Source organism: Microplitis demolitor, chromosome 4 (genome assembly GCF_026212275.2).
Source record: "Microplitis demolitor isolate Queensland-Clemson2020A chromosome 4, iyMicDemo2.1a, whole genome shotgun sequence".
NCBI lineage: Eukaryota > Metazoa > Arthropoda > Insecta > Hymenoptera > Braconidae > Microplitis > Microplitis demolitor.
In genome coordinates, this window is record NC_068548.1 from 14,282,054 (window position 1) to 14,294,324 (window position 12,271).

The 12,271-nt window shown below is 33.0% G+C and overlaps 1 protein-coding gene across 1 annotated transcript; it reads left to right on the forward strand.

Annotated features, from left to right (window-relative positions):
• Positions 1–296: 296 nt before the first annotated feature.
• LOC103576526 (uncharacterized) lies at positions 297–11,916 on the forward strand. The gene is made up of 19 exons (XM_053738493.1): positions 297–593; positions 2,650–2,811; positions 2,913–3,223; positions 4,609–4,813; positions 4,894–5,253; positions 5,339–5,485; positions 5,563–5,715; positions 6,143–6,289; positions 6,386–6,504; positions 6,603–6,810; positions 7,543–7,607; positions 7,695–7,905; positions 7,980–8,098; positions 8,760–8,976; positions 9,051–9,359; positions 9,417–9,737; positions 9,807–10,348; positions 11,375–11,637; positions 11,709–11,916. The coding sequence occupies exons 1-19, from the start codon at positions 359–361 to the stop codon at positions 11,914–11,916; spliced, it is 4,302 nt and encodes a 1,433-aa protein (XP_053594468.1). The 5' UTR covers positions 297–358.
• The last annotated feature ends 355 nt before the right edge of the window (positions 11,917–12,271 follow it).

A 12,271-nucleotide genomic window follows, 5' to 3' on the forward strand; every position in this document is an offset into this window, starting at 1 on the left:
AATTATACATTGAAGAACTTTGCACTACAGTGTCAAAGGTGTATGTATATATATATATATATATATATATATATATATATATATATATTTATATATTTTTAAATTTCATTCATAAAAGTTTACTATTTATATAAAAATATGTATGCATTATTTACTAAATAAAGATGTTATGAAACAGTTTCCTTAGAGAATTTTGAAATAGTGTAATATATTAACCATCTTCATTGCTGGTTATCGGTAATTTATTATTTATTATTTAAAGATAGTTCTTTATAAAACAACGTTATCACTGGACACAGAAAATTATTCCATTAGTTGCAAAACATTAAAGTACAGTTATATTACAATTATTTGCCAAATGAAGTATTTATTATTATTTATTGTAGCAACTTTTTGCATTGGATTTATTACTACCGGTCATTTAAATATATTTCGTGAAGAGCAACAATTGTTACCACATTATTATGTGCATAGTCCAGGTCGACTGCTTGTCTGCATTAGTGACGATCCGAGAGATGCAGTTATCTGGAATAATGAAATAGAGTGGAATCCATCGATAATTGATGACGATTACATTGATGAAGAGATGGACGGTGCGTATAAATACAATTTTGTTGAAAAGTTAGTCAAGAAATTTGTCATTCCCCTGAAATTTATATTTATTGTTCTTAGTAGATTTCATAGAAATCTAACTACCCTGATTAAGAAATATGATTTGTTCCATGTTAAGTGTATCTATATATTAAACGATTAAAATTGTTTTAAATCTTTCCAAATTATTTTGAATTATTCCAAATCATTTTTTTTAATCAGGGTACTGTATTTGTTTTCATGACGCAAATTTACAAAATTTTACGATTTTCTGTCTCAGCTAGTCGAGTAGGTTCCAAAAATACCATTGGTTCAAATGTTTATATATATTCGATATAACGTGCCGTTCTCCCACGATAGTGACCACAATTCTACTGCAATTCTAATGAAACTTCGTATAAGGTACCTGCGGGTAATAAGGCCTGTCGGATAATAAGGCCTAAACGTTAGAAATGATATTTAAAACAACCGCCTCCGTTAAAGGCTACTCTAAAAGAAGGGTCTTACATAGAGATCTTACGACAAGTTTATAGAGTTCCGATACCACGTTCTCTGTCTTCTATATTTCATCATCCGCCATATGCTGTCGCAGCGCAGAAGAAATTATATAAAACAATCTAGTCTTCTGACTCTTAAAAAGAATGCTGATAATTTTAAGTGCTGTTGAGCAAAGCAATCTAGTCTTCCACGGAAAATGAATTGTAGTAATGGCAATAACAACTGGACTTCCATTTACCACAGGCTGTAGTATGACATGACACAACTCCAAATTGTGGTTAGATTTACTACAATATTGTAGTTAAACGTCAACTATCGAAAAAAGTAAGATATGCCACAGCATGCGGCATTTGTAACTCCAATTGTAGTTCAATTTACTCGATATACGGTTACGTAAAAATAAACAGTATATAACCTGAAATTTTTATAAATTATTTTTAAAAACCACTTATTGAGTTATTTGTATATACTAAACATGGTAATTATTTACAAATAGGGACCACCCATGCTGGGTCATGTTAAGTTTTTTGTTATCAAATTGATCAATTTTTTTTTAATTATTCATTGTTTTATGTACTTTAAAAAAAAATACATCAATATTATCAAAAAAGATTAAATAGAAATTTTATCCAAAAACATGAAAGCCAATTTTTTTTCCAACTTTTAAAGGCAAAAAAGCTATCGAAATCTTTATTTTTTTTCTCACGACATTTTTTATCATAAATGCGCCGTAAGAACAAGCAGAATAAAAAAAAATTAAAAATTGTTAATTTTTGGGTTTTAAAAACGTCAGGTGATTATTTATGAGACGCTTTAATAATTGAATATACATAACAGATTAACCTCAAACTGGCGAAATAGCGGGAAGTGCTCCTTCTGTAGTACTCTTAACTCCCGCCTGGAGTATTTGTTACTGCAGTGTGCAGTAGAATTAACCGCAAGATAAGAGTAAATTCAACTTATTAACTTAGTAAAATTTGTCGCATATTTAGTAACTTTTATCATTTATGTGGTATTTTTAACTACAAACACATTTACTGCAACCTTGTAGTAAATGATACTACATATTATTTTCCGTGACTGATTCTTAAAAAATATTGTTGCTAAATTTAAGTGATGATTCATCTCTAATACCAATTTTATTAAGTATAGTTAAACTACTCCAGTTTGTTTAACCCGTAGGCCTTATTGCCCTACCATAGTAAAATAAGGCCTATTCGTATGGTTTTTGTAAAAGTATAATTATTCGTTTGTTTATGGTAAAAATTACCATTACTTGATTACATTTAATGGCTAATGTATTGAAACAAAGATTAATGTTGCATTTCGATAATTAAATGCAATATTTTTCATTCTATTCAAAATATCCCTTAGCTAGGCCTTATTACCCGCCGGTACCTTAATAAGCAATTTATTTCCATTGCGGGTGCCGAATGCTCTTTTAAAAATTATGTTTGCATAATATTATATTTCATGATACATAAATTTTTTTTTGTTTCATTGTGTGATAAGTATTTAGGAAATTGTAAGCTTATGTTAGCTTCAATAATAAATTTTTAGATTATGACTATTCAATGAATTCAAGTAGCGAAGAAAAACAATGTGATATTGACATTGATTCTTGGGAATGTTTCACTGAATGGAATCATCATAATTCTCAATGGAATAGAACATCATCTTTAGATGTTCCTATGGGTCCTGTTTATGATAATCGATGGGAACGTAAGATTATTTCAATTAATATTTATTAATCATAACATTAATGCAGATGAATTAAAAATACAATAGTTAATATAATAATCAAAATAAATTTATTTTTATAGATTTCAAAGAACTTAGTAAGTTTGATGAAAATGATACAGAATTTTATCCGGTGACAGATAATAGACATAAGAATTCTACTCACTTCACATTTCACGAAAGTGGCGCTTTAGTAGTTTCGATTCGCGGATTAGCTAATGCACAGTTTTTGTTATGCAGAGGTCAAAATTACAGTCATGATTTTTGCTATTGGCTTATTATTGGTGGTTGGCATAATACTATAACGGCGATTCGAAAATGTGAGAACGGAATACCGTCAGGGATTCCGACTCCTGGATCTAATTGCAGTATTCTACGGGCTTCTGTAACACAAGTAAATTTTAACTTTACATAAAATAGTATTAATACATATTATTATTAAAATATTATACATTTTCTGGCACGGGATAAAACAAGACGATTTCAGATGAGGGTATTATGGAGTAAAATACGTCTTACAGAAATCAATATAGGTGAATTGGTTTCTATGCGGTTTTTAACCCATTTGAGTTGATTCTTATTATTAATGAAACGGGGCCTAAACCCACTTCCCGTTTACCTGAGACCATTTTCTCACCTATTTTAAGTATACTCGTGCTGCGAAGTCCCTACTTCCTTCCCAGACGACACCCTTAGTCAAAAAATGTAATCAAGTGACCAAGGGTGGACGTTAAACGGAAGTTAGTTCAAAAAACTCCCCCCATTGACGTGTGATGTCTAACCACAATGACCACGATTCCAAACCTCTGGGCCTAACACTCCTTCTGTATCAGGAAATAAAGAGACTCTGAAAGAAGTGAGCTTGAGAAGGCCCGCTTGTGGTATCAGTTCCCTGTACTTGTCAAAAGATCGATTCGAGACAGAATGGTAAGACGCGACCTCGCATTACCCTAAAAAGGGTTCTTTCCATTCATAATCAGTTAAGATGCAAACAAGCTATCATCTATCGTCCTTTGCGACTTTCTCTCGAGGAGCTCGAAAACAGCGAGAAGTTTTGGGGCTGGCCCGCAAGGTCAACCGTTTATCGGGTGTTTTTACTATTGACTCGATACCGAATAACGAAGTCCTCATTAACTGACTAAATGCCTCAAGTGCCTTAACTCGAAATAAGAGACTAAAATTAATACTTACATCGTTCTGGACGTAACAGAGGATAAATGCCCGAGCTGAAAGTGAGGGCTACAATTTCTGGTCTAGTCATATTTTTTATCCCGTGCTATATGTATAATTTCTTTAATCTCCTGAATTAGAATTCAGAGATTTAATATCTGGATCCATTCGAAATAAGACAATTTAAGACTATTAACGCATTGTACAAATTCAAATGTTGATTTGAATAATTTGAATGACACATGATTATTTTGAGGTTTACAATAACCTGATGCGAGGAATGTAGGATATTCTATCCATGCGTTTGCTATTCTTGTTTTTTCTTTCTTTTTAGTAGGGAATTACCCACGTGGATTTGAATGTCTTACTTTACTCCTTAGGTGCCTAAAATACTATAGAGGGTTAAAATCTTTAAAAAAGTAAGGGTAAAAACTCTTTTTGAAAAGTTTTCTGCTCTGAAGAAGAAACCGCTATTTTTCAATCCAGTAAATCGTATCGGCTTTAAATTGGCTTATTTCGATAAAATATATACGGACATTAGAACTCTTTGTTTCAACGCAAGTAATATAACAAAAAATGTGATTGCCACAAACAATATTTTTTTTTAAGCACTTTCCATTAACTGAATTTGAGTGGAGAACATTCATAATTGAATGGGAAGCTGAAAATCAAACAATCAAATTATTTAATCCAAATGAATTAATTTTAACTTATTCCGATCCTGATTTTACATCTAATATTGTCGATCAAATTCATTACGTCTTTTATGGAAACCCAGATTCTAACATGAAAATGCTTTACCGTTTTCATGAATGTAAGTATGAAAAGTAAAAATATAAGTATATAGTCAATCTGTACATATTAATTCAATCCATTTTTTTTTTTTAATAATAGATCACTATATTTTAACACATCAACCTGATGCCAAATTAACTAGCCCACCAGTTAATGCTGACTATTTTCACACAATTTGCGTTGACATGTTGGTCGGCTTATGTCCAGAATGTGAATTACTTATAAATTTAGTCGATGGAAACGGGACAAAACAGAGAACAGAAATAATTTCGAGATCACTCGCTTATCAAAATATCAAACATGACTTACCCATTTGGCAATATGTTCGAATAAATGCTTCCAATGTTGATAAGTATCAAAGTCCAATTACACTGGAATTAACAACAAAACTTGCAGCCACTGGAAACGATACCAAGTACCATTGGGCTTTAGCTCGATTTGAAAAGTGCTTACCAGATAGTAATTTAATCTTCTTACCAAATACTAATTTAATTATTATTTCAACTTTTTCGATGTCTTAACAAGTAATGTTTGTAAAATGTAGGAGCTGTCAAAACAATATCAACAAATGTAGTTAGTCTCAATAGTCATCCATTTCCATCATGGCCAAACGTGACTTGTCAAAGATTTTCTTATATCGAAGAAAACACTGAAATAATTAGTTCGATTTCGAATTTCTATTATCCACCAGGTTTGAAATGATTATTTAGCTAATTTCATATTTATAAAAATGACTGTTTTTAATAATCATAATAATAATGTGTATAGAGGATTTCCCTCTTTGTCCGAACTTTAGTTTTGGGCCATACTGCTCTACTCCTTGCAGTAAGTACTTCAGTTATTATTGCAATCACATAACAATGTGTACGCAAAATGGTTGCTTTTGCACACAAGGATACTCTGGTTTTAGATGTCAAAAACGTGAGTGATTTAATCCTTTATCAATTGACCTCGAAATCCCACTCTATACTCAGGGGGATCGTTGTAAAACAGGAGTGAGCTCGTAACATCCACAGCAGGGGTGTATTGTAGAAAAATAGTATATTACACTACGAGCCGAAAGTTGATGATTCCTGCATTGCGGATCACGATGCCCGAACCGAAACCGAAAGGGACACACAGTAACACTACTACTCTCACATTGCACGCACACTTATCTACGATGCTTTTTGATTCACGCTTTCCCCACTCACCCCACACCGAGACGTTTTGAGGCTTGCAAACGCTGGTTAATCAGTTTCACAACGACCTGCCTGAACATAGAGTGGGAATTCATGGTCAAGCGCTAAAAGGTTAATACAATGATCAAAATTCAAAATGATGCGCTTATTAAATATATTTTATCTAGCATGTGAGCGCGGATCATACGGCTTCGAGTGCCGAAAAACTTGTGATAATTGTCTCAATGAACGGTGCGACGGATATGACGGCAAATGTGACTCTGGATGTGTTCAATCCACAGATCGTTTTCATATCCCACCTTACTGTAATATTGGTAAAATATATTAATTATTGAATTTCAATAAAAAAAAAAGAATTCTTTTCTTGTAACTTAGCGATTCAAATATCAATTTTTTATTAATTTCTCAAGTCATCGAGTCTCCACCGGCTCCAAGTATCGATCATATTAATGAAACCACTGTGAAAATATTTTTACCGGAACTGAATGAATATAAGCATGTTATAATCTTATTCATATTTGAAATTGAGGTAATTAATTTTTTATAATTTATTAACATATTATAAAAACATTTAATATACATTATTTTTTTATACAAAAAAAAAAAAAAAAAAAAATTATTCAATAGTCAGATTCAGAAAAAAGTCAAAGTAAACTTGCAACAGATGAAGTACTTGACATCAATAGTACTAAAAAAAAAATTTACTCCGCAATTTTTACTAATTTGACTATTGGTACAAAGTATTCGGTAAGATCATTAGCAACTATTCATTATGATGAAAATCAATATAAACATATGGAAGGAGCATGGAAAACATTTTCGACTTTATGCGATTGTAAGTTTTTCATTTTCACATGTTAATGTCGTTTAATAGTATCTTATACATCTTGTGGAATCGGTGTTATACTCGAGTGTGGGTTTGGTTGCGCGGGTGAAGCAAGTGTTACCATCCCAAATATCACGTACTGAAGCAAGTGCCCTTGTATAAGAATATAACCTTGAGTAAGGCTTATAGTTACTGTAGTGTCTCTTTCTGCATATGTACCTTGCGCAAGATTATGTAGCAAGAAACTAAATTGAAAATTGTGCATGATTTGCTCATGGTATGTAGGCAAGAATATTGAAGATATTTCTAACATGGTGCAGCCAAAGTTTCTGACACATTTCTTACCCAAGAAGCTTGCGCATGGCTTGCGTGAGATCTACTCAAGATGCGCGATACTCCCTATACTATTCCTTCCCCCTCGTTTTAACTTGAGCAGATCTTAAGCAAGCCATGTGTAAGGTAAATTTGATATTCTTCCAACGCTGATTTCCCCCTAGAATGGTATAATAGCCACCAATATTTTTGTGTAAGGCTAGCATAAGACTTGCAATTCAAATCTGCCCCAAATATCTGGAGCAAGACCCATAGGTGGAAGGTGATACTAGCAACTATCGCACTTAAGAATAGGTTTGTGCAAGCCTTGAAAAAAAATGCTATATGGGTAACGCACGAGATAATACTCGATATCACTAGATGTATACTATAGTTGATGGGATGAATGCATAATTTTTCAATTTTTAGGGGACTCGAAGTTTGAAATTGAATCTGGTGAAACAAGTATATTACTCAAAAGAATATCTCAGAAGGTAAGAGATTAATATAAAAAGTTGTTTAGATGAATTATATATGTAATATAACTTTTTAATGTTAATTATCTTAATTATTTCTTAAAGCAAGCTTCTTCATGTTCTGATAGTTGGTATAATGTGGAACTAAGAATGATATTCAATTCTAATAAGTCCTATCCCATAAATATAAATCATGTCCCTCACAAATTTCCTATGTTATTTACAAATTTAGCTCCATTTACACACTATAGAATTTGTTTAAACAATGCGGATGTTAAATTTAATTTCTGTCAGGAAATTCATACACTTGAAGCTGGTAATGTATGATTATGCATTTATGAAAAACATAAAATCATAGTAATTGAAACGTTAAAATTTTGAATCCTATAGAACCATCAGAAGTTGAATTGATTAAACATGATTCAGTACATGCTACGGAAGCAGAAATTGGATGGTTTCCTCCAATTTTTCCAAATGGAAAGATACTGGGATATAATTTAACAATTCGAGTAATTAATTATTTAAAGTAGGGGAGACTGGGTACGGTTATCTCACGGATTGATTGTCACAGCGGTCATCGATCAGCGTCGAAGAATGCGAGGGCATTACCTCCCTTTCAACGCTGATCAATGTTCGTATTTCGGTCGTTAAGTTTTTTGTTATGACCGCTGTGGCACTCCCCCCCCCCCTCCCGGAGTTGCTTTATAGACTTTGATTTGGCTTGGATAATTAGAACGTCTAAAAGCTGGGAAAGTAGAAAGTTCATCAGGGACTGAACAAGTGGATAATAGCTTGTTCCAAACTGATTGATTACACGTGGAGGAAACCTTCTTTAGGGTATTGAGGAGAGGTTGCGTCTCACCAACGCAGATCATCAGCGCAGGGAGACTGGTACCACGGGAGATCTTTCCAAACCCACTTCAACCAGAGTCTATTTATTTTCTGAGATGGTATAGTAGTGTTGGACCCTATAGAGGTATGAGCTCGTGGTAGCTGTGGTTAGATAACACGCGCAATGCGGATTTTTGATTATACCTCGGTTAATGTCTATCTTACTCGTTACTCGATTATATTTTTCAACTAAGAGTATCAACTGTATCATACCTGGTCTCCTCTAACGTAAAACTTATTTTATCTTCAACGAATATTTTTTTTTTAATTAATTGTTAGGTAATTCAACATGCAGGTTGTGAAGATAGTTTTTTAGAAACTCCCAAAAGTCTAATGACTCCCCGAACTGTACTATTGAATGATTCAGATAGTTTTAGAATGTCATACAAATTCACTGATTTAATTCCATATGTTATTTATGAAGTTACGATTCTAGCTTATAATTCTAAAAGCCATGGAGATGAAAGTAAAATACGGATCGATACGGATCAACTAGGTAAACAGTTCAAAGTAATTAGTTAATCTTACAATAAATAAAAACAGCCATGTGAATAAATTATATTGATACAGAAATACCGACGGAAATATTTGAAGACTTGAAATTTGAAAAAAATATAATAACATGGAGAAAACCATCTAATTGCTCATTAATTACGGGGCCGATTATCGACGCACGATTCGTTTTAGTTGGACTGAGTGAATATGTCAGAAATTTTAGCTTTCAAATTTTGAAAGGAGAATTCAAAGTATATTTGACAGATATAAAAGGAATTTATGGTGATGAACAATACCGCGCTCGAGTTTATGTACTGCATTATCCCAAACGAATACACAATGAAACAGCTTACGCTGAAATTTCTTTCAAGACGGATCCAAGTCGTAAGTTGTATCAGACTGATTAGAAAAGAAATGTATTAAAATTATTTTATTCAATAGCACCACCAAAAGTTGAAAAATTAGAAATTGTGGAAGTCAATCAGCAAGAAGAAACGATGACATTGCGATGGCAAAAACCACTGTCACCGACAAATGGAGAAATTATTTACTATGCAATCAGATTTTCGGGCACAAATATTGAAACTACTGATATTGCTCAAGTATATCCTAATGAAACATGCAAACTGTGGAAAGATTTGCTGTGTACGTCTATTAAACAACCATTTGGAACTAGAGAATACATTGAAGTAAGAGCTTACAATAAAGGTGTGAATAAAGGTGGAGATGTTGATACAGTTGAATATCAACCACATGAAGGAGGTAAAATACGAGAATAATCATTTTTAAACATTAAAAGTAATTGTTTGTTTATTGATACATTATATTTAGCTCCAAGTGCACCTGAGATAACATCTATTGAAGAAATAGATAAAGGAGTAGTTGATCTACGGTGGAAACATCCTTGGATAACCGGAGGACCATTGAAAAGTTTTATGATTACTATCAAAATACTTTCGTCACGATTAGAAAAGCTAAGAGAAGATTTCAACAAAATTTATAAAAAAATTGAATTTCCGATAACCGAGTATAAAATGGACTACAGTACTCATATAAATCTATTACCATCTACACTTTATATACTATCAGTAAAAGGCGTTACCAAACTGCAACATGGTTTAGAATCATTTATAGAAGTTGAAACACGTAATACGTTGGCTTTTGAATTTGAACCACATCTTATTGCAAGTGGAGATGATTCAACAATTAAAGTTGTTATACCACCGATAGTTAATAACACAGTTAATAGTATTTTAAATATTGTAGTTAAGGGAGAATCAATGTGTGAGGAAGGTTCATCTTTAGATTCTACTCTTGAAAATGACGTTGGATTGGAATATCATGAATCAGCTTGGCTTGCCGCTTCTTTTACGGTAGAACCCTACACACCAAAAGAGGGAAGTAGAACATTCCAATCCGCGTGTGTGATTGCGTTCCCGGAACAAAGGTGGCAAGCACGCAGGTTGGGATGTCCTACCTTCTTCCGGGGTGTGCATACTATTTTTCACTAGATCTATGTCTAAAAGCTGAAATTTTCGCCTGTTTGTGGGAAGAATAGCGTATCCCTATCAAAAAAATTCTATGTGGGATTGTTTAGGAATCCAAAGAAATCCATGTAGGAGGATATGGGTACCTGGATGCTTGTATCGGAAATTCCTATGGAAAACTATAGATACCTGGATTCCTATGTAAAAGAGTCCATATAGAAAACTGTGGGTATCTGAATTCTCATAAAGAAAATCCATGAGGAAATCTGAACTGGATTTCCATATGGTGTAGATTCCTGTAGATATCATTGCAAGCTCCATATTGTAATCCACTCTGGATTCCTATATAGCTCGAGATGTCGTAGCTTTTCATGGGATACTACACAAGAATCTACATACGAATTAACCCTTTCTCGGTTGACCTTGAATCCCTACTCTTCATTCGGATTGTACGTCTCCATTTTCAAGTGAAAGAGCGCTAGTCTATTCAGTAGAGAAGGGGCAGAAAAAATAGTAGAAGTAGGAACATGCATGCACTAATACGATTGAACCGATATTCACACAGCCTTACTATGAACTGTGATTGGTTTTATCTTCACACAGCTCACACCGAGACTCCTCGAGACTCCAAATCGGGAAAGGGTTAATACTGGATTCCTATAGGAAACCATATGGAAATCCATCCGAAAATGCCTTGTGGGAATCCACCTGGAAATCTAAGCTAGATTCCCATTGAATCGTGTTGTTAGGGATGCACTAATTTTTATAACTTGTTTCCTCATAACAAAAAATAATGAGTCTTCTCTCTAAACAGGGCAAGAATTCCAACTTTCAGCGCGGGTCTGGTGAAAAACTTTTATTATACTATTCCCATTATAGCTTTGCTTTTTATTCACGGAAGTTTAATTTTAGACCAGAAAAAAAATGAATCGTGTATTCATTATTGGAGATGGTGAGAGCTACAATGGAAATATAAATTGTCCGCTCCATGTAGATAAATCCTATGTCGTTGTAATTGTAGTTCATGACAGTCAAACAGTAAGATCAATAATCTGGAAGTCACCAACATTCACAGTTGGAACTATTATCAAAGCTTCTTATGTTTACTGGCTAGTTCCGTTGTTGTTGCTTCTAATTCTTGGCAGTGGATTTATATATTTTTACTTGAAAAAGAGGTAAGACTTTTTATTTATTTTATTTTCGGTTACTGAAGGTAGAGGTTTACTAATAATTTATTCGGTTATAGGAACAAAAAAAGTATTGGCTTAAAACCTGATCGCCTTTCAGTCCATCACACTACTAAAAAAGTGAATGAGTACGTGAATCGGATACAAAATGTATCTCCCGATCATCAAGAATTGATTTCATTGAATCCTGGGTCTTCTGTTGAAGAATTAAGCCCATTTTCACCTTTCGCTTCATCAAATAATAATTTGTACAATGTAAATTTGTAAGAAACTATGAAACCTAAGTATAGCCCAAAGTTATAACAGTAATGTAATTGTAAATAACTGATACATAAATTATTAACAAAAAAATGAGAATTGAAATTATCTCAAAATAGACATTATTTAATATACCTAGATATTTTAACGATGTAACATATTCTATAATTTCACTATTTACAACTTTACTAGGCGCATTAACACATTCTTCAATCTTGACATGCTGAGATGATCCGAAAATTACAGCTCTAGTTTTCCTAGAATTTAACTTGATGAAACTTATAAATATGAAAATTTCATGGCATTACTTAACTCAAATAATCAAATTGCTACATTCTACGTAAATAATGCACCTAACGATGAA

Coding starts and splice junctions, on each gene's coding strand:
- LOC103576526 (XM_053738493.1), top strand. CDS start 359: ATGAAGTATTTATTATTATTTATTGTAGCAACTTTTTGCATTGGATTT. Junction 5,486..5,562: donor GAATTTCTATTATCCACCAG/GTTTGAAATGAT, acceptor TAATGTGTATAG/AGGATTTCCCTCTTTGTCCG. Junction 6,811..7,542: donor ATTTTCGACTTTATGCGATT/GTAAGTTTTTCA, acceptor TTCAATTTTTAG/GGGACTCGAAGTTTGAAATT.